Source organism: Podarcis liolepis, assembly GCF_965112155.1.
Source record: "Podarcis liolepis genome assembly, chromosome: 1".
Taxonomy (NCBI): Eukaryota; Metazoa; Chordata; class Lepidosauria; order Squamata; family Lacertidae; genus Podarcis; species Podarcis liolepis.
In genome coordinates, this window is record NC_139554.1 from 6,167,759 (window position 1) to 6,195,227 (window position 27,469).

At 49.3% G+C, this 27,469-nt stretch overlaps 1 protein-coding gene across 1 annotated transcript; it reads right to left on the bottom strand.

Annotated features, from left to right (window-relative positions):
• Window positions 1-5,294: 5,294 nt before the first annotated feature.
• ATG14 (autophagy related 14) lies at window positions 5,295-26,265 on the bottom strand. Its single transcript, XM_083515325.1, has 10 exons — window positions 25,975-26,265; window positions 20,161-20,223; window positions 19,975-20,017; window positions 18,582-18,663; window positions 17,099-17,336; window positions 13,955-14,184; window positions 12,413-12,534; window positions 10,592-10,678; window positions 10,390-10,475; window positions 5,295-8,719 (listed from the first exon to the last, which is right to left on the bottom strand). The coding sequence occupies exons 1-10, from the start codon at window positions 26,250-26,252 to the stop codon at window positions 8,410-8,412; spliced, it is 1,539 nt and encodes a 512-aa protein (XP_083371451.1). The 5' UTR covers window positions 26,253-26,265; the 3' UTR covers window positions 5,295-8,409.
• Window positions 26,266-27,469: the final 1,204 nt, after the last annotated feature.

The following is a 27,469-nucleotide window of genomic DNA, read 5'->3' on the forward strand; positions in this document are numbered from 1 at the left end:
CCTCTGTATTTAGCCAGGGGGTGTGTATTTAGGACCGTGGGGGTGTTGAAAAACTAACTGGATTTTGAAATATAATGTGAATCTCAACCATTTCCGATTTAATTTTGCAAATGTCAAAAAACAGATGTGCACCTATGCTATGGAATGCACACTCAATTTTCAGACATTTACGAGGTTTTCCGGAATGCTCAAAATCAACATGGGCATGCTGATGTTTTCCAAATATTTAGGCATTCAGAGTTACATAACCTTCATAAGAGTTTACTCCCAATTAATAGACGGTTGCACACTTTGATCAGAGGCAGGTTGCAGCTGCCTCGAGCGCAGTCGCTTCTCATCACACACATGGATTTGACTGTTGGAACAACTTTTTGTTTTGAGAAGCAACTTCCCTCCAGCTCTGGAAGCTAACTTTGATTAATGGAAAAGTGTGTATTTTATTCGTAGAATCAAGTAGTAGATTAAATTATGTAGTAGACAGTATATGGTTCAAGGTTGCAGAGGACACCAAATCAAGATGAGTAGCAAACGTTTAGAAAACGTTGGAGTGTTTCATAGATAGCAATTAATTTGAAAATCAACAAGAGGCATGGTTGTGTTTCATGTAGGAGCAAAAGTGCCAACCATCTCTAAAAAAGCCAATGCAATTCTGGGCTGCATCAATAGGAGTATAGCATCTAGATCAAGGGAAGTAATAGTGCCACTGTATTCTGCTCTGGTCAGACCTCACCTGGAGTACTGTGTCCAGTTCTGGGCACCACAATTCAAGAAGGACACTGACAAACTGGAACGTGTCCAGAGGAGGGCAACCAAAATGGTCAAAGGCCTGGAAACGATGCCTTATGAGGAACGGCTAAGGGAGCTGGGCATGTTTAGCCTGGAGAAGAGGAGGTTAAGGGGTGATATGATAGCCATGTTCAAATATATAAAAGGATGTCACATAGAGGAGGGAGAAAGGTTGTTTTCTGCTGCTCCAGAGAAGCGGACACAGAGCAATGGATCCAAACTACAAGAAAGAAGATTCCACCTAAACATTAGGAAGAACTTCCTGACAGTAAGAGCTGTTCGACAGTGGAATTTGCTGCCAAGGAGTGTGGTGGAGTCTCCTACTTTGGAGGTCTTTAAGCAGAGGCTTGATAACCATATGTCAGGAGTGCTCTGATGGTGTTTCCTGCTTGGCAGGGGGTTGGACTCGATGGCCCTTGTGGTCTCTCCCAACTCTATGATTCTATGATCTCTATAGCCAGGTTGAGGCAGTTTAACTGGTAGCAAAGTCTTCTGAGAAAATAACTTAGCATGAGTCACCATGACTCTATTATGCAAGGCCAGTGTTTTACGTTCTCATTGATGGGCCTGGTTTCTGAGATATGTGAGGAATACATTTTCACACTGGAAAAGAGGATGTTGATAAGGTGGGGGGGAAATTGAGAAGAGCTTCCAAGATGAAAAAAGGTCAAAAAGGCTTGTAGCTCAGGAGCAGAGCATCTGCTTTGCATGCAGAATGCCCCAGGTGCAACGCTCAGCATCTCCAGGCAGGGCGGCTGGGAAAGGTTCCCTGCCTAAAATTCTGCAGAGCTGCTGCCAGCCTGTGTAGACAGCACTGAGGTAGATGGAACACTGGTATATGGCAGCTTCCTATGGCATGACCAGTCACAAGTACAGTGGTACCTCGGGTTAAGTACTTAATTCGTTCTGGAGGTCTGTTCTTGACCTGAAACTGTTCTTAACCTGAAGCACCACTTTAGCTAATGGGGCCTCCTTCTGCCGCTGTGCCGCCGCTGCACGATTTCTGTTCTCATCCTGAAGCAAAGTTCTTAACCCGAGGTAGTACCGTATTTTTTGCTCCATAAGACTCACTTCCCCCTCCTAAAAAGTAAGGGGGAATGTGTGTGCGTCTTATGGCGACTGCAGGCGGGAGGCTTTGCTCAGTGCTCCCTTTAAAGAGCCGCGTGGAGTGTGTGTGCGGCTCTTCAGGGCTTTTCTCCAAGGAGGAAGAAGGGCTTAGCCGCGCGCAGCCTCTCCCGGGAAAAGGGGAGCCTTCGTCCCGCTGCCCGGGACAGGCTGTGCGCAGCTAACCCATAAGCCAAGACAGCTAGTGGGATTGCTGTGCAGCGATCCTGCTGGCTGTCCTGGCTTCTGGGATTCAGAATATTTTTTTTCTTGTTTTCCTCTTCCAAAAACTAAGTGCGTCTTATGGTCTGGTCATCTTATACAGCGAAAAATACGATGTTTCTGGGTTAGCGGAGTTTGTAATCTGAAGCGTATGTAACCAGAGGTACCACTGTATTAGGAAGAGAAGGCAAACGTGTTTTTTTACATTACTAGGACTCTGAGAAGGAACAAAAGTTAATCTGTTTTGCAAGTTGAAAAGCACCTCTGGCAGCAGAGAGCCAATCTTGCGGTACCAACGACACATCTGATGTAGATTTGCCCCTATCCTGGCTGGGGCTGATGGGAGTCACAGCTCAAAAATCTAGGCAGCCCCTGCAGGAGAGAACCTGTTTTCTTTGTACCCAGAGACCAGTACCATCATTCCATCTCTGAATTAGTGAATTTCATAGCTTAACCATGTGCCGCCGTGTGAAGAAGTCCCTTTTTTCCCTGTCCTGAAACTTCCAGCATCTGGGGATGCTTCCCTGGAAAGAGATCCAGATGTGAAACAGCAGATTTGTTGCTGACTACCTCCAGGATCAGAGGCAACAGTTCTCTGGGACCTCAGCTGAAGATACATGGGATTAACCCCAGGACCTTCTGCTTGGAGAGCTACAGCCGGTCCGATTGGTGGAAGAACCACATACACCTGCCCTTGCAGGTGAGAGCAGAATAAAACCATGAGATAAATAAATGGGTGGGGCTGCTTGACAACAGTAGCGACAAGAAAATTTTCCCTCTACATTGCAGGCTTTAGGGAAAAGGTGCTATTAGCCATTGACTCAGGAGAGCAGTCAGAATTCCTCAGTGTGCATGAGAGGGGCACATTCCACAAGTAGGCAGATCTTTCCCCGTTTTGGTGCATTGCGTAAAGGTAAAGGGACCCCTGACCATTAGGTCCAGTCGTGACCAACTCTGTGGTTGCGGCGCTCATCTCGCTTTATTGGCCAAGGGAGCCGGCGTACAGCTTCCAGGTCATGTGGCCAGTATGACTAAGTCGCTTCTGGCAAACCAGAGCAGTGCACGGAAACACCGTTTACCTACCCGCCGGAGCAGTACCTACCGTATTTTTCGCTCCATTGGACGCACCGGACCATAGGACGCACCGGACCATAGGAGGGGGAGAACAGGGAAAATTTTTTTTTTCTTCTTCTCCCCCTCTAAAACAAGGTGCGTTCAAGGTACATTCACCAGAGCTTGTGGGGCTGGCGGTGGGGGGAAGCGCTGCTTTCCCCCACCGCCAGCCTCAAAGATCCCTGAAGCCTTTGGAGCGCAGCGCCCCGCTGCCCTGGAGAGGTTTGCGCGCAGCCGTCCCCAAGCTAGAGCAGAGAGACGGAGGGTGTCTCGCTGTTCTGGCTTGGGAACAGCCTTGCTAGCTTCTGCAGGACAGCGGGGTGCAGGCACCCCGCTGCCCTGGCGAGGCTGTGCGCGCAGCCGTCCCCAAGCTAGAGCAGCGAGACGGAGCCCTCCGTCTCGCTGTTCTGGCTTGGGAACAGCCTTGCTAGCTTCTGCAGGACAGCGGGGTGAAGGCACCCCACTGCCCTGCAGGTTTGAGCGCAGCCGCCCCCAAGCTAGAGCAGCGAGACGGAGCGCTCTGCAGTGCTCCGTCTTCCTGTTCTGGCTTTGGGCTTAGCGGCGCAGCCTGCATTCGCTCTATAGGACGCACACACATTTCCCCTTAATTTTTGGAGGGGGAAATGTGCGTCCTATAGGACGAAAAATACGGTATTTATCTATTTGCACTTTGACGTGCTTTTGAACTGCTAGGTTGGCAGGAGCTGGGACCGAACAATGGGAGCTCACCCCGTCGCGGGGATTCAAACCGCCGACCTTCTGATCAGCAAGTCCTAGGCTCTGTGGTTTAACCCACAGCGCCACCCTTGTCCCATTGCATTGCATATGGTCTCCCAAATTAGCCACAGAGGCGTAAGGAGCTCTGATGGGACTTTACTTGGGTTATCAGAGCATAGATTTTCAACCTTTTTGAGGCCACAGCTCCCTTGATCAACTACATTCTTTCTGTGACACCCCTGTGGGGCTCATGAGCCCAGTTACGTCACCCCTTGCCGGCAGAGCTGGCAGCCTCTTACCCTTTTTCAGACACCCTTGCGGAGTGTCCCCTCAGCCTCTCCCCTCCAGGCAGCTGCTACTGCTGCCCCAAAGAGAGGTGCCTCCTCATACTGCCCCATAGCGGCCTGGGAAGAGAAGGCCCCCAGCCTTAAGTGGCCCAACAGAGACTGGCCAAAGGTAGGAGGCAACAGTGACAGCAGCAGGGCTGCTGCAACAAACAGCTGTGCAAGCCTTAAGCATTAAGAGGAGGGAGGGAAGAAAAGAGGGATGATAAATAATAATAATAATTTATTATTTATACTCTGCCCATCTGGCTGGGTTTCCCCAGCCACTCTGGGCGACTTCCAACAGAATATAAAATACAATAGTCTATTAAACATTAAAAGCTTCCCTAAACAGGGCTGCTTTCAGATGTCTTCTAAAAGTCTGGTAGTTGTTTTTCTCTTTGACATCTGATGGGAGGGCGTTCCACAGGGCGGGTGCCATTACTGAGAAGGCCCTCTGCCTGGTTCAATGTACCTTGGCTTCTCGCAATGAGGGAACCGCCAGAAGGCCCTCGGAGCTGGACCTCAGTGTCCGGGCAGAACAATGGGGGTGGAGATGCTCCTACTGGACTGAGGCCGTTTAGGGCTTTAAAGGTCAGCACCAACACTTTCAATTGTGCTCAGAAACGTACTGGGAGCCAGTGGAGGTCTTTCAAGACTGGTGCTATGTGGTCTTGGTGGCTGCTCCCAGTCACCAGTCTAGCTGCCGCATTCTGAATGAGTTGCAGTTTCCGGGTCACCTTCAAAGGTAGCCCCACATAGAGGCCAGTGTTGCCCGCAGCACCCCTGACCATCATTCAAGGCACCCCAGAGTGTCACGGCACACTGGCTGAAAACTACTGTATTAGGGGGTCACTTTTGTGTTCATAGCAGACACCCAGATGCATACAACACATTATACTGTCATCTTCATAGTGTTCCTTACAATTCTAGAAAACCCACAAGGATTCACAGAACTAGCCTCTCCCAAGTCAGAATGAATGGAATAACAACAATAATAAAAACCAAACCAGCCAACCTTAGGAAAACTCCTGTTAAAAGATTTATTGCAATAATACAATAAATTTTTAGAAAAACACACGCATCTGTTAGGTTACAACCCTACCTAGTGGGGCAAGTGGCGCAAGGTTTGCTGAAAAGGCAGCCAGGGGTTGGGGACCCTCAAACGTAAATCCCCGTCGGAGGGTGGAGAGCACTCCTCATTTCAGAAGCTTCGCTCGTATCTTTTGAGGCCACTGACCCTAAATGCGCAGCCTTGCCTCTGTGGCGCCACAATTTTGACCCGCAAGATTCTCAGCCGGCTGTCTTCAGCCACATCAGTCCGCTAATGGGGAGCCTCTCTGCTCCTCGCCATTCAAGCAAAACACAATCACACCTCAATTGCACTAAAGTTTTGGGCACACACTCCCGGTTTCTCCACATAGCTATATATGTGTAAAAACATTTTTTATATATGTGTGTGTATCTATTTATATATACATATAAAACAAAAACCAACCAGAAAAAAACCATTGTTACCCCAAAAAAAGTGTTTCTGGAAAGGATTTGACACCCTAACATATTACAATCCTTGGGGCGCACCTTTGTGAATTCCGAGTGGATGCTACACTACGGCGCTAGAGAGGCATCGTTTTAAGACAAAGAAATCAGGACTGACAAAAGGTTTGTGGTTTACTGGCATTTCCTATTAAGAGGGTTTCCCCTCTCTTCTTTTTTAAACAAACCATAAATAAGCAGCAGAATGGATGATGGGGCAGGGAAGGGAACATACGAGTTATATTTACAAGGGGAAAAGGGCGCAGGGCCAGCTGGGAGAATCCAGCAGCTACAAGCCCAGCGTTGAGCAGCCTAACTCCTTTGCAACTAATAAAGTGCCTTCTTTCACAGGACCTCCTTCCACACATATCGTTTCGGACACAAGAGAGACTCGCAGGGCAGTGTCCCACGTTGAGCATCCTTTGAGGCAAAGACAAGTGAGCCCTGCACCACCCGGTTTCCCTCCGGTCTCTCGTAGCTGGACAAAACCTCACCGGGAGCCTGCGATGATGGAGCAGGCTGGATTACATTGCTGCTGTCTGCGTTAAGTCTTCGCGGGCTGGGAAATCCCGCCTGACGGGTTTAAAACTGAAAACACTGAACCGGTGGGATCTTTGGTTTATTAACAGAAATGCGCAGAACCCCACCTCCCGCGGGTACGTCTGCCACGCAAGGTTCCCCACGCCACCAACTTACACTCAGCTCCAGGCCAAAGTGGGACAGGCGGAGAAACAGAGCAGAAACACATCACAGAATCGAAACACCCAAGAGCCAAATATTCAGCACCAGCGGCTGGAACCCTCTCCTGAAGACTGCGTAAAAGTGCAGAAATGCCCACCAGCCCAGGCCCGTTATCACAGAGGAGGAAGCCTTTTGCCTGGCACGATTTTGGTCTCGGCATGTGTTCTACTCCACAGAAGCTGATGCCAGTAGGACTGCACCACGCGCATTCTGAATCATGGCAGGAAGCATCCTTGGGCTCACACTGCTGGGAGTGGCATGGGCAGGGAGGCTGCCTGCCTGGCACCTCTTCCCCAAGGTGCACACTTGGCACTTTAGGCCGCGGTGGGGTTGCAAGAGAGCAAGGGCAGCAACAGAAACCCACAGCCAACTTCTCCCTTTATTGTTCTGTAACGCATTGGGGGTTGCTACATCGTGCCACTGGATGCTGGACTTCAGTATTCTCCAGTGAACTCAGGCCCAAATTTCCATGGGGGCGTGGGGGCACATGTCCCCTCCCCACCTGCCCTGCCTGACTTGCACCTTTTGCTCACTCATTCCTTGCTGAGTCTTGGCCTCCATGCACACAGGGTCTACGCTGTCTCTTATACACGGAGAGATGGATTTGCATGCTCCGAATCTCCACCCACTAAGTGCCTGAACCAGGACTGGTTTTCTCTCGGGGGCTGAACAAGGAAAGGGTGCATTGTCAAAAGCCTAATTCGCGCCCCCACCCCAATTGCCAAAAGCCTGCCTAGTCAGAAACTCAACCCAGGCTGAGGTCCGAGGGGCACCGTGCTATATCCATCCAGAAGCCGAACTGGATGCAAGAACCAGGAGGATTTCATGGGGTTTTTGACCAAGGAGGAACACAAGCCCCATTGCTCTCAAGCATGAGGAGCACAGGAAAAACAACCCACATGGAACGTGGACCAAACTTCAAAACGAAAGTGCGGCTCCTTTGCACACAAAGAGGATTTGTGACGAGGCAAACCTTATTGTAGCAGTAGAATTGCTCTGTATTGGCAAGTTATTACGGTCCAGGCTTTCTTTGGTGTCGGGCAGCCAGAGCAAGAAGCCAGGGAACTCTTGAGCGACTCAGCATAAAAAACGTTCTGCAACTGGATCCATAAGAGCGTGCGCGCGCACACGCACACTCACACAAAGGCGGCATGACCTAACATCTATTTTCTCCCCTTTAAAAATAAATAACCTATTGATATTGAAGAAACATGATGGTTTTCTGTATTAAAATTATGGCAACGGAGATCAGAGACCACAAAGAAATGCAGCAATCTGCACATCTTGCCAGAAGGCTCTACAAATGTGCATTTTGTGCTGCAAATTTTCTCCCCTGTGCACACTTTTAGAATAAACACACACACACACAAACGTAACCCAAGAACCCTGCTGGGAACTAATCACAGGGGATGTGGTGGCCTCATGCACTGGGCAGAACTGCCACGATAAGTTTTCTCTTTCAGTCTTCATGCTTCAAGATGATTTGCCAGGCCACATAACCCCAGATCTATCTCCTTTTTTTGTTTAAGGGACTAAACTAAAAAAGAAACTGAAGTTAACAGACCGGATCCTCCTCCTTTCACCCTCAGCGGAACACGTGGGACTCGGAAGAGGCACAGAGTTCCGTTTTCAGGTGTCCAAAATGCGTGTCGAGAGAAAACGAGATGCAAGGTGACTGTCGCGCAGTCAAGCTTGGGCAGATTGAAAGCATCTTCCGGAGGGGAGAGCGTGTTACTCAATCAGAAGTCTGACCCTTGGTGTTCCAGGCACTACTTAGCAGAATTGGGAAGGTTTACTACAGTGTTGGTGGGAGGGATGTGGGACAGGAACTCCCCCCCCCCCGCCCCACAGAGGTCCGAGTGTCACCCTAGCGATGTCCAGTGTACGCTTTGAACCAGGAGGTAACGGAGGCTGCGGCCGAGGAGATCATGCCTCCTGCGCTGCTGCTGGCGATGGGCTCCCGCGAGGCCAGCGTGCTCTGGCTCTGAAGCATCTCCACCGTCTGCGAGGGGATGTCGCAGAAGCGGGGGCTGGGCAGGTTCTCCCAGTCCGTCCCCAGGTCCGTCTCTTCGTCGCTGACACGCTCGTCGCCGCTCTCGTCCGTTTCACCGGCGCCGCTGGGGTCCACGAACTCCATCGAGTCCTCCAGGTCGGCGCTGATCTCGAACGGCCCAGACCTGCGGTCGGAAAAACGGACTCGGCTTACGGGGAAAACGACTCGCAAATCGGGACCGGCAAGAGGAACGAAGAGACCTTTTGCAGGAGAATGGCAGAGCTTTGCTACACTTACAAGCTCTCCAGAAAAACAAGGTTTAAACCGGGCACCCTCAGCTTGGCCCTTCAATGGGACTACAATTCCCATCATCCCTGACCACTGGTCCTGTTAGCTAGGAATGATGGGAGTTGTAGTCCCAAAACAGCTGGAGGGCTGAGTTCAGGGGTGCCTGGTTTCAACTGACTGGTGGATAATAATGCTGTAAGCTGTGGTGTAGGGACAGGAATCCAGGTTCTCATAATATTTGGGAAGGTCTCCAGCGAAATTTGAAGAACACAAGTAAGGGAAAGGGTGTCACAGTCTAACCCTTTGAGGCCAGGATTGGAGCTGAAGGGAAACCAAAGGAACTAAGCTTCCTGGGGAAAGGCCCTAACCCCTCTCTACCATGGTGAACCACAGACACACTCTCCCATATTAAGGATACATTGCAGTCTGGCCAAAGGACCCAAGGGGGCTGGGGAGCAGGGCTGCAGAGGAGGCCTGGCCTGGAAAGAGACCCAGGGTGAGAGATATAGACTTGGATGGCTACATTCAGCCCCCAGGCCTGAAATTCGTCTCCCCTTCAGGTAGAAGGTCCGGCTCAGCTTGTGGATGCCGATTTCCCTCCAAGCCACAGAGGGTTGCTGCCAGCCAGAGCGGATTCTCCTAGGCTAAGTGGACCGCTGCTCCAGTTCAGTATAACGCAGCTTTAGCTGCTGAATTCGGCACTCTGTTCAGTTGTCATGGTCCCATTTCATAGCTCAGGGAAAGCTGAATTAGGAAAGGAGGCCCTGGGGGAGCAGAGGGAGGGAGGAGGTATCCTGGTGGCACAGGGATGGGGAGGAATAATAATAATAATAATAATAATAATAATAATAATAATAATAATAATAATAATAATTTATTTATACCTTGCCCATCTGGCTGGGCCTCCCCAGCCACTCTGGGTGGCTTCCAAAAAATATATATTAAAATACTGTAATACGCTCCTTCAGATATACTGGACTGAGGCCGTTTAGGGCTTTAAAGGTCAGCACCAACACTTTAAATTGTGCTCGGAAACGTACTGGGAGCCAATGTAGGTCTTTCAAGACTGGTGTTATGTGGTCTCGGCGACCGCTCCCAGTCACCAGTTTAGCTGCCGCATTCTGGATTAGTTGTAGTTTCCGGGTCACCTTCAAAGGTAGCCCCACGTAGAGCGCATTGCAGTAGTCCAAGCGAGAGATAACTAGAGCATGCACCACTCTGGCGAGACAGTCCACGGGCAGGTTGGGTCTCAGCCTGCGTACCAGATGGAGCTGGTAAACAGCTGCCCTGGACACAGATTTGACCTGCACCTCCATGGGCAGCTCTGAGTCCAAAATGACTCCCAGGCTGCGCACCTGGTCCTTCGGGGGCACAGTTACCCCATTCAGGACCAGGGAATCCTCCACACCTGCCCGCCTCCTGTCCCCCCAAAATAGTACTTCTGTCTTGTCAGGATTCAACCACAAGGGGAAGGCTGCGCCAGGCTTAGAAGTGGCACAGAAAGGGGACAAGGAGGGCGAGGTGGTGATGGCAGGGCGCAAAAAGAGGCTGGAAGCTGCCTCTTACCTTCCCAAATGTTCTGTCTTGGGGCTGACCAGGTACATCAGGTTCCTGAGTGTATGCAGAGGGTGGAGGAGGTCTAAGTTTACGTGCTGGAAGAGGAAGAAAGCAGAACATCCATCAGGCAAAATGTGCTGAGACGAGGAAGGGAAAGAGTGAAGCCACCCGAGAGGTTAAAAAAGAAAAAGAAAAACCGCATTCACTGTACCTGAGAAAAGCAAAGGTAAAGGATATTGGCGTTCAGCTTTTTCACTGCCCACGTGAACTTCCTCCTGCTGAGGTTTTCCCCACAGAACTCACTGCAAGAAAAACACATGCACAAACTGAAGAGAGAGCTCTCAAGGAAAGGATCCTCTCCTGTTAGCCTTCTGCAACGCTAGCAAATCAACCAAATCTTGGCAAAATGATGGCTTTTATTCGGCCAGTTGGCAGGAAAGGGAAAAGCGTGCATCTTGCCCATCTCCATTTCTGGAAGGAGGAAAAACTAACTGTTCGAGCACTTCTTCTATGCAGAAATAATAATAATAATAATAATGATGATGATGATGATGATGATTTATTTATACCCCGCCCATCTGGCTGGGTTTCTCCAGCCACTCTGGGAGGCTTCCAACAGAATATTAAAATACAGTGGTCTGTTCAACATTAAAAGCTTCCCTAAACAGGGCTGCCTTCAGATGTCTGGTAGTTGTTTTTCTCTTTGACATCTGGTGGGAGGGCGTTCCACAGGGCGGGCGCCACTACCGAGAAGGCCCTCTGCCTGGTTCCCTGTAACTTGGCTTCTTGCAGTGAGGGAACCGCTAGAAGGCCCTTGGAGCTGGATCTCAGTGTTCGGGCTGAATGATGGGGGTGGAGATGCTCCTTCAGGTATACTGGGCCGAGGCTGTTTAGGGCTTTAATTGTGCTCAGAAACGTACTGGGAGCCAGTGTAGGTCTTTCAAGACTGGTGTTATATGGTCTTGGCAGCCGCTCCCAGTCACCAGTCTAGCTGCCGCATTCTGGAAGGAATCCCTTCGAGAGGGGAAGGGTTGAGTCAAAGTTGCAGGCCCTGTGACCCAACCTGTTTGCATTCACACCCCCCCCCCTCTGTGTGTGTGTAGGTCCTGTACAGTAAGCAGAGACCCATGACCAGGGTTTCCCAAACCGGAGTGGCCAGCTGTTTTTTGGACTACAACTCCCATCATCTCTAGCTAACAGGAGCAGTGGTCAGAGATGATGGGAGCTGTGGTTCAAAAACAGCTGGAATCCCAAGTTTGAGAAATGCTGCACAAGAGGTCCCTCCCTATACCTAGATGACGAACCCGGGAGCAGCTATTGGGGCTTTCTGTTTTCTGTGGGAGACTTATCAAATGCACAAAGAAAAGGTGAAATCCACGCCGCTTTCAAATATCCCCATTTTTTGCTTCCTCTCCGGTGTTACCACACGGGCCTTGGGGAGCTCAAAGTGCTTCACGTATAAAGGTAAAGGGACCCCTGGCCATTAGGTCCAGTCGTGGCCGACTCTGGGGTTGTGGCGCTCATCTCGCTTTATTGGCCGAGGGAGCCAGCATACAGCTTCTGGGTCATGTGGCCAGCAGGACTAAGCCGCTTCTGGCGAACCAGAGCAGCGCACGGAAACGCCGTTTACCTTCCCGCTGGAGCGGTACCTATTTATCTACTTGCACTTTGACGTGCTTTCAAACTACTAGGTTGGCAGGAGCAGGGACTGAGCAACGGGAGCTCACCCCATCGCGGGGATTCGAACTGCCAACCTTCTGATCGACAAGCCCTAGGCTTTGTGGTTTAACCCACAGCGCCACCCACGTCCCTTGCTTCACATATAATCCCTTGCAATTGTCACAACGTGCAATTGTACAGTGAGTCCAGGTGTTCAGCTGCATTGCGTCTACCCTGCGGAAAAGGGGGTCTTTCCGAAATGTTGCACGCGGAGAAATTCCCACAGTGTAAACTGGGGTTCATATACATAGACCTGGAGCTCAAAACACACGATGCTCCCCTCGCGCCGCCCGCCGGGTTATTCCAAGACAACTTGCCTGTTGTACAGCTTCTTGGGAAGGTTAACGTCAAGTATATGCGACAAAATGTTGACAAGCTGAGTTGCATAGCACAGGGCAGCACTGATGGTGTAAGCAGGGTTGTTATGCTCCATGTCTGGAAGGGAAACAACAACAACAGGCCCTCCATCAAAAGGTTGTAAAAGGGCTCCCCCCCCCCCGGAGTATCAACTATATACGTCTCCCCAAGAAACAGCCCCATCAAGAAGCGATCCTTAGATCCCGGTGCAGCATAATAGTTAGGGTGCCAAACTAGGACCTGGGAGATCAGGGTTCAAATCACCGCTTGGCCATGAGCCCTCAATTTTGGGCCAATAACTGCCTCTCAGCTCAGCCTGGCTCGCAGGGGTGTTGTGGGGATTAGAGAGGCGGGGGAGAACCACGTAGGCTGCCTTGAGCTCCTTGGGAGAAAAGGGTAGGGTAGGAATGCAATAAACGAATACAGTGGTACCTTGGTTCTCAAACACCTTGGAACCCAAACACTGCAAACCCAGAAGTAAGTGTTCTGGTTTGCGAACTTTTTTTGGAAGCCAAACGTGCTCCGTTTTGAGTGCCACGCTTCTGTTTTGAGTGTTATGCTGAGATCTGTTTTGCTATTTATTTTGCATTTTTGCGGCTTTTTTTTGTTTTCGTGACTGTGTGGAACCCAATTCAGCTACTGATTGGTTGTGTGAGTGCAGTACATTGTTTATTGCTTTCATTTTATGGGTCTATGGTCTCATCCGATAGTAAAATTCATGTTAAATTGCATTTTTAGGGGTTGTTTTTAAAAGTCTGAAATGGATTAATCCATTTTGCATTACTTTCTATGGGAAAGCGTGTCTTGGTTTTGGAACGCTTTGGTTTTGGAACCGACTTCCGGAACAGATTAAGTTTGAGAACCAAGGTACCACTGTATGGAGGGGTAGAGATGTCAGGGAAGCACATAACCTGCACATAACTTCAACTCACTTTGTCCATGGCTGTGATGTGAACCCTGAATTCGCCCAGCTCTGTCTTAGGGCCCCTGGGACTTTTGCTTCCACCCACCCACGGACAGGACACAAACAAAAATTAAAACCGTGTTGCGAAATGGTGTATAAATTATACAAGTTATTTATCTTCTCTGAACCCCGAGTCACAAATCTCAAACCCCAGCTGACATTTTTGCTGCCGTTCCGGCTTCTGAGAGTTCTGCAGGCAAGGGATTTACCGGCATGTTGCGACAACCATGCTGCTGAAAAAATTGCTCTGCCTTTTTTTTTCCAACCAGGAAAGAAAGGAAAAGGAAAGGAAGCCAAGATTCTTAGGGAGTTGAATTCTCTGCCTGGACCTGTGCTCCACAGCTTTGTGTGGCTGCAGAATCACAACCGACGGGGGAGCCCTGCTGACGCACTCCCAGGCTTCCCTAAATTCAGTCCAAGCTATGTGTTCTGCATTGATGTTAACCACATAATCTGAGTGAAGGAATGAGCAGAGGCTTACCCCCAGTGAGTTTAACTTCAGCCCAGGCAGAGGCTCTATGGAATTTTTTTTACCTGGCCCTTGAGTGGTCTTCTTCTCTTCCACCCAGTTGTAGTAAGCAGAATAATCTCCGTTGTTGGGAAGGGTGATCCAAGGCCCCGCGATGCCTATGCTGGTGTCTCCGTTGTGGTCGTCACACACCCATCGCCCGGACAGGTAGGTGGTCCTCCTGGCTTCCGCAAGCTTGCTCACAGTGCTAGAAGTCATGGCGTTGTCGCTCTCGGACGACATGTCTGCGGGGTCCCTGGAAGAAAGGCAAGAGGCTGAATGGCGGTCTCTAAGGAAGGATATAGGGATGCGGGTGGCGCTGTGGGTTAAACCACAGAGCCTAGGGCTTGCCGATCAGAAGGTCGGCAGTTCGAATCCCCACGACGGGGTGAGCTCCCGTTGCTCGGTCTCTGCTCTTGCCAACCTAGCAGTTCGAAAGCACGTCAAAGTGCAACTAGATAAATAGGTACCGCTCCGGCGGAAAGGCAAACAGCGTTTCCGTGCGCTGCTCTGGTTCGCCAGAAGCGGCTTAGTCATGCTGGCCACATGACCCGGAAGCTGTTGGGATACTGCCAGGGAGATATAGTCCATTATGGCCCCAAGCCGGCTGCCGGACGATCCATCGACCTCCCGTAGACAGGCAATATCAGCAATTAGCGATACGAAGCCTCAGAAATAGATTGCCACATTCCAGGCTGGTGCACACTCTATCAGCAGAATTCACACAGCGAAAGATGCACAGCAGGAGAGCATATTTATAGACTTTATTTAGCGTTGATCAGAACAAAGAAAAAAACATGACCGTTCTGAGTCAGTGTCTCCGACCGACTGAGAAATCGAAAGGAACAGCAAAACATAAACATCCTGTGAACAGGACATGCACAGACTCTGTGACTCACAAAGCCTGCTCCCTTTTAAGGTGGAACGGAAATATCCTAACAGTCGGCTCCCCCGGCCAATAAAGCGAGATGAGCACCGCAACCCCAGAGTCGGCCATGACTGGACCTAGTGGTCAGGGATCCCTTTAACTTTTAAGGAAGGATAAAGCCACCCCCACTAGCAGCTGCTACTGGTGTCCCCTCCGTGAACTGGGGCAAACTGTGCTCAAGGGGCTCAAACTGGGCAGAAAATACGGAAATAAATTAACTCCTTGGGACATCGTCCCAGGACTCCAGCTTTTCCTCTAAAAAGCAGGAAAAGAAAACATTGTGGCTAAAACGAAGCACATTGCTTTCAGTGGAAGAAATAAATCCATGCTAACATAATCTCCCTTGGGCAGAAAGTGCTTAAAATCGAACATTTAAGGAATTAGCTTCTGTCAAATAAAAGCTGAAAACAAGTGTAAGACAAACAGGTGTTGAGGCTGCAACCCCAAGCAAAATAATTATCCCCACCCAACCAGCCACCTAGAAGCCACCTTTTAGACCACGCAGGGTAAAACGGAGGAAAATTAAGAACCGCACATGTCCCCTTGAGCAGGATAAGCCTATATGGGGTAGCTCAGTCGACAGAGCATGGGACTCAAGCCCCGCATTGAACAAACAGATTCTTGCACTGCAAGGAGTTAGACTAGGAAGCCCTTGTGGTCCTTTTTAACTCGACAATTCTTTATTATTATAATACAGTCGTAACTCGGAAGTCGAATGGAATCTGTTCCAGGAGCCCGTTTGACTTCCGAAACGTTTGGAAACCAAGGCGCAGCTTCTGATTGGTTGCATGCCTGATTGTGCAGGCGTGCCGGAAACAATACCGGAAGCTGTACCGGACGTTCGGCTTCCAAAAAGACGTTCGAAAACCGGAACACTCACTTCCCGTTTTTGATCGTTTGGGAGCCAGAACGTTCTGTTGGGACATTGCCTACGTGCTTCTGTGCAGCTTGGCGGAGTGAGCAATTAGTAAGTTGGCCGAAGGCCAGGGAGACTGAGCAGGGGGAGTTTCTGCCTGGAGACATGGGAGCCTTGGCTCCAGCTCTGCTATTGGATGAGGTTGCCCATTTAAGCAGAATGACCCATGACTTCTCTGTGTGTATGGGAGAGTCTTGGAGTGAGCTGAAGTTTTGTTGAGAGTGAGAGAGAGAGTTAAGATCCATATCTTTAACTTGTATATAGTAACTTGTGAGTCTGCTGTTGTACACAATAAATCTCTAAGAAACCAAGTTACTAGTAGGCAGCATTTTGTTCCTGATCATCCTGCCAGCTTGCAAACAAACGTTTCCAGAAAGTCTGCGTACACTCTGCAGTTTTCAACACATTCAACTCCCAAGGCGTTCGGGAACCGGGGTACGACTGTAATAATGTTATTGTTTGTACGCAGCCCATCTGACTGGGCTGCCCTAGTCAGAATTCTTTGATCCTAAGATAGAAACGTAGTAACTTTTATAAAATGAAGCCCACTGCAGCTCAAAGGGACTTTCACCCAAGTAAACGTGATACCTTTGCACTGTGGAGAGTGTATTAACTTATGGTCTCTGTGTGTGGTTTGGGGGCTGCACGGTCAGGGAAAAAAGAATGCTGTCCAGGGTTGTAAAGACTGCAGAGAGAATAATTGGGTGCACTCTTCCCACCTTGGATCAAATCTATGCTGCCAGGTGCCATAAGAAAGCCGCAGAGATAGCGCAGAATAGTGCGCACCCCGGAAATGATCTCTTTCAGCTTCTGCCTTCTGGAAGAAGGTATAGGGTTATAAAGGCCAGGACTAGCCGTCTGAGAAACAGTTTCTACGCAAATGCAATTCTGGTTCTAAACGCAGCATAAGGGGTCTTTACGGTATAGTGTATTTTAAAATGGGGTTTCAGAGTTTTTAGGGGGTTTTGAATGTTTTATGTAGTTTTTCAATTTCATTGTTCTGCAATGACAATAAAGATATTGTATCATATCGTATTCTGGATTGGGTACATACTGGGTGACGTCAAGAGGGAAAAGGACCGGTTCAACACAACCCCTTGTCCCCACATTCCCATGGCCTTCCAGTTGCCACCAGGTTTCCTGCCCACAGCTTTGCAGCCAGATGATGATGGATATAAATAACAAAATTATTATTACTACTAAACCCCACAAAAGAGCACACGTGTGCCTCTCGCCTGCTGCATCTTGCAGACCGAGGAAGGGAGCACCGTCTCCCGAGCGAGCAGCTCACCGCACTGGTTTGGCAGCTGCCCCTTCCTTCCTTACCTCATGCCAATCTTCACCTCCTCGATAGGGAAGATGACGGAGGTGAGTTCCAGGACATGCAAGCGCCGGAGGCCTGCAAGGTGCTCGTGCTGGCTTCTCAGGTCGTAGTTCCTTTTCTCCACCAGCTCTCCCAGCTTGCGGTTGTGCCTCTGGATCTTCTCCTTCTTCTCCTGATGCCGCTGGGCCCTGCGGTACAGCTTCTGGTTCTCGTCCTTAATTCGGAGAAGCCACTCGGAGTCTGGGGCAGAGCAAAGGCAACTGTTAGCTTTCGGGGTGGAACCGCCGTTTCTTCAAACTGGTGCTGCAACCGGCTCATTCTTTCGATCAGAGATGGCCAGTCCTAGGCAATAGCTTGGATTTTTAGCTTCAGCTTGATTTTTTTCCAGCTGTTAACTTGTGATTAATAAAAAAGGGTTAGTTACATTGCTCTAGAGGAGGGACGCAGGTGGCGCTGTGGGTTAAACCACAGAGCCTAGGACTTTCCAATCATAAGGTCGGTGGTTTGAATCCCCGTGACGGGGTAAGCTCCCATTGCTCGGTCCCTGCTCCTGCCAACCTAGCAGTTCAAAAGCATGTCAAAGTGCAAGTAGATAAATAGATACCGCTCCGGTGGGAAGGTAAATGGCGTTTCTGTGAGCTGCTCTGGTTCGCCAGAAGCGGCTTAGTCATGCTGGCCACATGACCTGCAAGCTGTACGCCGGCTCCCTCGGCCAATAAAGCGAGATGAGCGTCGCAACCCCAGAGTCGGCCACGACTGGACCTAATGGTCAGGGGTCCCTTTACCCTCACATTGCTCTAGCAGTTGTTTCCCCAACTTACTTCCCCAGCTGTTGTTGGACTACAACTCCCATCATCCCTGACCACTGGTCCTGCTAGCTAGGGATGATGGGAGTTGCAGTCCAACAACTGCTGGGGACCCACTGCTCTCATGGTTATAACTGGTTGCTTGAACCACTTTATGCCAACTGAAAGGGCCCCCTCAAACGTGCCCAATGCTATTCCGCTACTGAGGATTACAGTAGAAGACTGACAAACAAAGGCCAAACTTTCTTTTGGGGAAGTTGCCTGCCATTACTGATCTTATCATCAAAGAAGCCCAGATAAGCTTCTGGGGAATGCTAAGGTCACATAGCATGCTTTGCAAAACTGTTCAGCTATGGGAACAGGAGTGCCCCAGAGTCTGCCAAAGCTTTTACTGAGGAAGAAGAGGAGGAGGGGAGGTGTTTGGACTTGATACCCCGCCTTTCACTCCCCTTAAGGAGTCTCAAAGCAGCCAACAATTTCCTTTCCCTTCCTCCCCTACAACGAACACTCTGTGAGGTGAGTGGGGCTGAGAGACTTCAGAGACTAGCCCAAGGTCTAGCCCAAGGTCACCCAGCAGCTGCAGGTGGAGGAGCAGGGAAGCGAACCCGGTTCACCAGATTACGAGTCCGCCGCTCCTAACAACTACACCACGCTGGCTCCCTGCACAAGCATCACTTACTTCGTGCCATTTCTTCGTTCTCCTTGCAGATCGTTTGCTTCAGCTGCTCAACCCTCATTTTGCAGGACATTATTTTCCACCTCTGAAAGAAACAGAGCAAGTAGAGGAGTTGCCCCCAAACCCACCACCTCAACAGCCTTAATCAACCAATCAGTTTTGTTTCAGGGCCCAAAGGAGCAGCACCTATGATAGGGCTATTTATTATCCCCTGAACTGCACACTGCAATGTTTTCAATCAAGAGGCTTCTTGAGCCCCTCACTAGGTATAAACATTAAATTACTGTGACCCACAGTAATCCTGGGGCTGGCTGAGTGTGGTAATTCAGTGCGAGAACAGCACTTTTTGCTTTCCCCAAAGGCATTATTATTTTAGGGGCAAGTGAGACAACAGATACATCTATTCTCTCAACCAAATTCGCCTTCAGCAAAAAAGTTATAGGTCTTGCTTATCTGCCAGCTATTTGGGCATTGCCTTGGAAACAGAAAGACTGGATGGAGGCTAGAACAGACAGATACTTTTACACCTTCAGAAGAAAAAAGAAATTCCAGCCAAAGTAGCTGTAATTAAGTTCTGTCTTTCTTCCAATGAACTCAAACCATTGCACATGGTCCTCTTCCAGTTCCTGCTTCCTCCTTGAAACAGCCCTGAGAGGTAGGTTAAGCTGGGAGCAAGTTTGACTGGCCCAAGGTCACCCAATTGGGCTTCTTGGCTGAGTCGGGATTTGAACTCAGGTCTCTCAGGTCCTAGTCCTACACTTTAAGCACTACATTGCACAGGTGGAAGCATAGGATGAAAGCAACTCTCCTTTGCTAAACTCAACAGGTACAAGACACCCAACAAATTTAAGGGTATCCGATCACCCCTTTTAAAATGTAGGTTTACTTTGGCAACTGGTAGAGCATGAGCCTCTTAATCTCAGGGTTGTGGGTTCGAGCCCCAAGTTGGGCAGAAAGATTCCTGCACTGCAGGGGGTTGGACTAGATGACCCTCGGGGGTCCCTTTCAACTCTACAATTCCATGATTACAGGGCACTGTGCTCTGTAATAGCTTTGTGTTTATCCTTCTCTGAAATCATCATTAAATGCCCAAAAGGGAGCTGAGGTTTAGGGATCAACCTTACAGGGTTGTTGCATGGCTTACCAAGATAATGAGAATATTGTGCTTCGAAAACTTGGGGGGAGGAAATGTTATATAAATGCAAAATATTACTACCGGACTGAAGCTGGTGCCCCACGGTACAACCCCACACTCCCCTGGGTATGCATGCACAAGAGACCCACAAGGGCAGGGCTGATATGCGGTTCCTTCTCATGTGAAGAAAACTGCAAGGGTCTACACTGAAAAGTGGCCACTGCGCTTCAATGTGAACTGGAAAACTTCCACAGGACTCACCAGCTGGTCAGTTATCCATTTCCCCTCCATAGCTTTTAACAACCTACAAGAAGAGGGGAGCGGAAGGAGCAGAAGATTAGCTGGCAACCAGAACCACGCTTTCAGCAAACATCAGAGGTTCGAAAGACGATCTGCCTGTGCTTTAAGCCAACCAAAGTAGGTAAAAGAAACTGAACTGGGACTTACTGGGACTGGAATTCGTGCTGCTTGTTTCTAAGGTGCTTCAATCTCTCCTTCTTTTCAGAAAACCTGGAAAAGAAAGAAGTTCAAAGTTGTGGAAGGTGAAGGAGGTCTGCTGTTTGATGGCTCAGCCTATGTGTTTGTTTTTTTAAATCTCCATACAGCACTTTGAAATTTAGGTGCTTTATATACCTTAGCTTTATATACCTAAGGGACGTGTGTGGCGCTGTGGGTTAAACCACAGAGCCTAGGGCTTGCTGGTCAGAAGGTTGTGGTTCAAATCCCTGCGACGGGGTGAGCTCCTGTTGCTCGGTCCCTGCTCCTGCCCACCTAGCAGTTCAAAAGCGCATCAAAGTGCAAGTAGATAAGTAGGTACCACTCCGGCGGGAAGGTAAACGGTTTTTCTGTGCGCTGCTCTGGTTCGCCAGAAGCGGCTTAGTCATGCTGGCCACATGACCCAGAAGCTGTACGCCGGCTGCCTCGCCCAATAAAGCGAGATGAGCACGCAACCCCAGAGTCGGCCGCAACTGGACCTAATGGTCAGGGGTCCCTTTACCTTTACCATATACCTTAGCAACAGCAGAGCACCAACCTCATCAACTGAAGGAGTAAAAAGATGGATGCAACAATGTCAGACATTTTAATCAGTGTTAGGAAACCCCCAGGTGCCAGGCACATTTTGCGACTGGCACGGGTCCACTTGCGACCACGCGGAGATCTCTGGATGGCACGTTCTGCGACTGACATCTCCATCTGGCTGAACACTCCAGCTTTCTTAAGCAGGAAAGCAAAAGAGCTTATTTGTTGTGCTGGTCTCCCACCTTTTTCTCCAAGGAGTACATAGTTCACCCTCCTCCTCAGTTAACCCCAACAACGACCCTGCGAGGTAGGTTAGGAGGTTGCGACTAGCTCCAAGGTCACCCGGTGAGCTTCATGGCCGAGTGGGGATTTGAACCCTGATCTCCCAGGTCCTAGTCCAAGCACTATACCACCCTGGCTTCCTACAGTACTTCCACTATGCAACAGCTATATGTATTAAGTAGGTAAATAAATATGAGGAAAGCAAAATGTCACTTAGAGAAGGATCTGAAATATTTTCCTTGATGCTTGAATTTGTTTTATTCCGGATTGTTTTATTAGATGTTTTAATGTGTTGTAAAGCGGTATAGAAATGAAAAGAATAGTAGTAGTAATAATAAAAAGGGCACCTAGATATTCTGTTGTGGCGACCATAGCCATGGTTTAAGGTGCCATTTTGTGATTAGCTTATATATCTGAGTTTCTAACACTGTTTATAGAGCGTTTTGGGCACAGCTGTTTGGCTTAACTTAGACCAGGAGTTTGATGAGGGGCAGCTTATGTTTCACTGGAAGACTGCCAGCCAACTTCTGACAGGTCACCTCAAGGCTGACCGTGGCCTGAACCTGCCAGATAGTCCTCATGTTCTTGAGCAGAATAAGAGATTGGGAATATGCAACCACATGCTGTATCATTCAATGCACTACCCATGGGATTGTGGCAAAAATAGTAACACCACAAGACTGCGGTCCGGCCACTTGTGACCTCCCACATATAATCATTTGGAAAGAAATGTGCACTCGAAGGTATACTGATGACAACTATTGGTTAAACGATTTTGAACCCTTCTTCCCTTCTGTTTCTTTATAACATTGGTATACTGTATTTAAATTTATTAAGTGGTATTGTGTTTTCATCAACAGTAATTTCTGCTCATTCTTGGGAAGAAGGTCCCAAATTCCTACAATTTCCCTATCCCAATTCCCTATTTCTGTAACCTGAAGCGTCTGTAACCCGAGGTACCATTGTAAATGCAAAGTAAGAAACACAAAACACTTATTGAAATTCATACGGGACCGCCTCTCCTGGTATGCCCCACAGAGAAATTTACGGTCTTCAAATAAAAACATCTTGAAGGTCCCAGGCCACAGAGAAGTTAGGCTGGCCTCAACTAGAGCCAGGGCTTTTTCGGCTGTGGCTCCGATCTGGTGGAACACTCTGTCACAAGAGACCAGGGCCCTGCGGGACTTGACATCTTTCCGCAGGGCCTGCAAGACAGAGCTGTTCCACCAGGCCTTTGGCCAGGGCACAGCCTGACTCCCTCCCTCGGCAATCTTCGCGGAGCTCTGGCCCAATGGTTGCCAGTGGCCTGAATTAATTAATTTTATAATGAATGATTTTAGAGTGTTGTTTATGCTGTACTTTTGTACTGTTTTATTGTTGTTAGCCGCCCTGAGCCCGGCTTCGGCTGGGGAGGGCAGGATATAAATAGAAGTTGTTGTTGTTGTTGTTTTTTAATTATTATTATTATTATTACCTGAACTTTAATGCAGAGTTGCCCTTTTCACTTCAATGTAAATGAACGTTTGCACATGTATTCATGATCGGCATTCCGATTATTATTATTATTATTATTTCTTTTTAAAAAAAGAAATCTTCCACTACTAACAGCCCATTCTACTGCTTCTCATGCCAGGCAGAAACAAGTCACAATCCCTGGCTTAAATTTAAATCTGAAATTGAAACAGGAAATGTGATTTGTTTCATCCTCAAGAAAACCACAGTCTGTAGCCAAAATCTGTTCTGAAGGGCACCAGATTGGCAAAGACTGCTTCAGCTATTATGTTACGCTATTTTTGCTAGCTCCTGGAAATACGTATTTCCACCCCCCATGATGTACTGTGCTTATGACTACTTCTGCTACGTTGCAGTTATGTATTTTTTTCATGTTATAAGCCACCTGGAGCATGATTCGAATTGTGGAAAGGTGGCAGACAAATAAATATACAGTGGTACCTCGGGTTACATACACTTCAGGTTACAGACGCTTCAGGTTATAGACTCCGCTAACCCAGAAATAGTACCTTGGGTTAAGAACTTTGCTTCAGGAGGAGAACAGAAATTGTGCGGCAGTGGCAGCGGGAGGCCCCCTTAGCTAAAGTGGTACCCCAGGTTAAGAACCGTTTCAGGTTAAGAATGGACCTCCAGAACGAATTAAGTTCTTAACCCGAGGTACCACTGTACTTCTCAAAACTATGACACAATACTCAAAACACCCTGCACGAAACAAGGGGAGCCGGCTGCCTTTGTTTTTACTAACGGCAGGACTTCCTGCCAAACCGTGACTCATCACCGACAATTAAATGTTAACCAAGCTCTAACTTCTTAACAAACAAAGTGTTGGAAGAACGTTTCCTGAAACAAACACTGCATTTCAGCATGAAGTATCATTCAGGAGCAGACTAACAATGAGGAAATATAAATCCTATTGAGATCCAAGTGACTCAAACTTCTGTGAAGTTAAGAGTTGAGAAGCGGGAGTTACGACAGCTATGCTATGTAATATTTCGCTCTTGTGACTTCTTCCTGTTTACAAAAACTAATTCACCCATGACATATGTGAAATCATAAATATGATTTATTTTAATCATACACTCTCTCTCTCTCTCTCTCTCTCTAAAGGAACAGGTACATAACTTGGGGTGCTCCTGGAACCACTGCTGTCGCTTGAAACCCAGGTGGTCTCGGTGGCAGAGAGTGCTTTCTGTCACCCTTGGCTGCTGGCCAAGCTAGTCCCCTATCTGGACACAGATAGCCTAACTTCTGTGGCCTATGCTCTGGTAACCTCTAGGTCAGATTACTGCAAGGTGTTAAATGTGGGGCTGCCTATGAAGAGGCTCAGAAACTTCAGCTGGTGCAAAATTCAACGGCCAGGTTGCTCACCAAGAGGAGCTGAGCATATAACACCGATCCTGGCCTGACTGCAATGGCTGCCAATTAGTTTCTGAGTCCTAATCAAAGTGCTGGTGCTGACCTATAAAGCCTTAAATGGCTCAGGACCTCATCCAGGGCCCTTCTCTATGTCCCCCGCCCCCTTCTCAAGAGGTTCAGAGGGCAACAACATGAGAACAGGTCTTTTCTGTGGTGTCCCTATTTGTAGAATGCTCTCCCAGGGAAGCCCACCTGGTGCCATCATTACATGTCTTTAGGCATGAGTCTTTCCCAGCCCTACTTGAAGATGCCAGGGACTGATCCTGGAACCTTCTGCATGCAAAGCAGATGCTCTTCCACTGATCTACTATGGCCTATCAAGGAGGGTGTTGGGACTACAAAGCTTACAAAAACCCCTCGAATTCTACGATACAACATCTGCTCTTGCGTCTTGCTTAAGATGCAAGGCAGAAAGTCAGCTACTGTTCCTACCATTTAGAACAGAAAGGTTCAATACTAAAACTGACAGCTTGCTTAAATTAACAAATGTGTACGGTCACCCAGGGTCATGTAAAGAGCTGTTTGTCCCTGTTACAGCACTGGAGGAATCCAACACCTGGGCAAGTACAGCCAAAAGAATTGGGAAACAATACCATCAGCCTGAAGACGACTTTATGCTGCCAGACCAGTCTGGGTTTCCTTCAGGTCTAGCAATGTAAGGACAGTACCGCTGGATCTGACTGAGTGCATCCTGTTTCACACTGGGGCAAGCCAGATCCCTTTCAGAAGCCCCTAAGCTGGCCATGAAGACCATGGACCATCCCCCCAATGTTTGCCCCCGCTCCCACCAACAGATGCACACAGGCACACTGACCCACCACAGGTAAGCTGTAGGTTGCCCTGGGCACAAGAAAGCAACCAACAAAATTCAATACACAATGACAAGTTTACAAGACAGGAGTCTTGGACTCATAAATCAGGGAGCTGGAAGGGACCCTAAGGGTCGACAAGTCCAACCAACTGCAATGTCGGTATCCTGCCCACCAGTATCCCTGGGTGGGCTGGAACCACCAGCCTCCTGGTTAACAGCCAGACACGCCAACCCCTTGAGCCCTGAGTGGCTGGCGAGGTCTATTACCTTGACCTCAAGGGGCAGCGTCCACCTGTCGACACCGAGCCACAGAAGTGCCTTTGAGCATGTGCAGAGAGCCGGAGCCACTTATATACAGTGGTACCTCGGGTTAAGTACTTAATTTGTTCCAGAGGTCTGTTCTTAACCTGAAGCTGTTCTTATCCTGAAGCACTTTAGCTAATGGGGCCTCCCGCTGCCGCCGGAGCATGATTTCTGTTCTCATCCTGAAGCAAAGTTCTTAACCCGAGGTACTATTTCTGGGTAGCTACGGTTTTCCCAGTAGTGATGTATGGAAGTGAGAGCTGGACCATAAAGATGGCTGATCGCTGAAAAATTGATGCTTTTGAATTATGGTGCTGGAGGAGACACTTGAGAGTCCCATGGACTGCAAGAAGATCAAACCTCTCCATTCTGAAGGAAATCAGCCCTGAGTGCTCACTGGAAGGACAGATCCTGAAGCTGAGACTCCAATACTTTGGCCGCCTCATGAGAAGAGAAGACTCCCTGGAAAAGACCCTGATGTTGGGAAAGATGGAGGGCACAAGGAGAAGGGGACGACAGAGGACCAGATGGTGGGACAGTGTTCTTGAAGCTACCAGCATGAGTTTGACCAAACTGTGGGAGGCAGTGGAAGACAGGAGTGCCTGGCCTGCTCTGGTCCAGGGGGTCACGAAGAGTCGGACACGACTAAACAACACTATTTCTGGGTTAGCGGAGTCTGTAACCTGAAGCGTCTGTAACCCGAGGTACCACTGTATACACTTACTTTATCCTGGATAAAGCCTTAACCGCAACCGGCCCCACTTGGGAAGCTGAGGTGAAAGGGGGGCTGCCGAATTTCCCGCTTGAGGAGCCCCCTCAGGAGAAGCGCAGCCAAGGGGCCCAGAGACCCCGGGGAAGGGAAGGGGAAGAGGAGGGAGGGGAAGGGCCTGTCCGCCCTCCTCCTCCGAGGCACCCACCGCTCCGAGTCCCGGCCGTCGAAGAAGACGAAGTCCCCCCCGCGGACGCACTTGGCGCAGGTGAGGCGGCGCCGCGTGGTGTTGCAGAGGGGGCAGCGCTCCACCGCCACGTACAGGCCCTCGGCCCGGGACTCCGCCTCGGCCCCGGCCTCCGCTCCCTCGGCGCTGGCGCCGGCGGCGGCCACAACCCCGGAGGGCGGCGGGGGCGGCGGGCGCTGCTGTTGCCGCCGCGGGCGCTGCGCCGGGCCCGTCCAGCCGCCGCCCCTGGGAGACGCCATGTTTGCCGACGGGCTCGCGGCGCCCGGCGGTCACGTGGGACTTTGTTTTCAATCCGGGGCATGATGGGAAACAAAACAACCAGCGGAGGGAGGGAGGGGACGCGCGCGGCGGGGCTTCGCGGGGGCGGGGCTTCAATGGGAAAGGAACGGCGGTGACGCATTACGCAGAGGCGGGGTGCCATGAGGGAAGCGGCTCCCATTGGCTAATCCCAGACGGGCCTACGGGCGGAGTTTAAAGGAGAAGGAAAGGTGGTGACGCATTACGCAGAGGAGGGGTGTCACTGGAGAAGCGGCTCCCCTATTGGCTAATCCCAGAAGGGCCTACGAGCGGTGCTAAAGGGGAAGGAAAGGTGGTGACGCTCTGAGGAGGAGGCGGGGGTTGATGCGGGAGAGCGGTTCCTATTGGCTGCCTCGCATCCCAATCCCAGGCAGGTGTGGGAGCGCGGCTAAAAGAGGAAGGAATAGAGGTGACGTATTTTAAGGGGCGGGGATGAATGGGGGCGGTGTTTGATGGGGAAGCGGTTTCTATTGGCTGCCTCCCTGCCCAATCCAAGGCCGACTCCGTTTCCGCTGGATTTCATTCTTGTCCTCATATGATGGATTGATTTGGGAGTATTTTCACTTTTACTTATTGGGTTATTATTATTACGATTATTATTTATTGTATTTTAGTGTTTTGTTGGGAGCCGCCCAGAGTGCCTGGGGAAACCAAGCCAGATGGGCGGGGTATAAATAATAAATTATTATTATTTATTATTATTATTATTATTATTATTATTATTATTATTATTATTATTATTATTATTATTTCTCTGCGCATTTTTCTCTTTTGCATAGGGTTTAAAGGTTGCCGGCTGCCGAAAGGAGAAGCTGCCTTTGGAACCACGGAAAATTAAATTTATGTGATTATGAAAGTTAAATATAAACTCAACTGCAGGCAGGGAGTTAAAAGGTTCACGTTGGTTCGCGTTTGAAGCCGAATTTGTGAAATTCGCACTTACAGGAACAATAGGAAAACCAAAAAGCAGCTATTCCATAGACAAAGGAGATGGTGTTGGATTTTCGGAGGAAGAGAGGAGAACTAGCCCTGCTGTACACCAGGGAGGGCTGTGTGGAGAGAGTCTCTTCCTTTAAATTCCTAGGAGTTTATCTCAGTGAAGACCTTACTTGGAAAATCAATACAACCCAGGTGGTTAAGAAAGCCCAGCAGAGACCCC

Bases quoted from the DNA above. Each gene is read 5' to 3' on its own strand.
- ATG14 (XM_083515325.1), bottom strand. From the start codon at position 26,252: ATGGCGTCTCCCAGGGGCGGCGGCTGGACGGGCCCGGCGCAGCGCCCG. The intron at 18,664-19,974 runs GTGAGTCCTGTG...TGTTTCTTTCAG, and splicing joins AATGGATAACTGACCAGCTG to AGGTGGAAAATAATGTCCTG. The intron at 12,535-13,954 runs GTAAAAAAAATT...TTTCCCTTCCAG, and splicing joins GAAGACCACTCAAGGGCCAG to ACATGGAGCATAACAACCCT.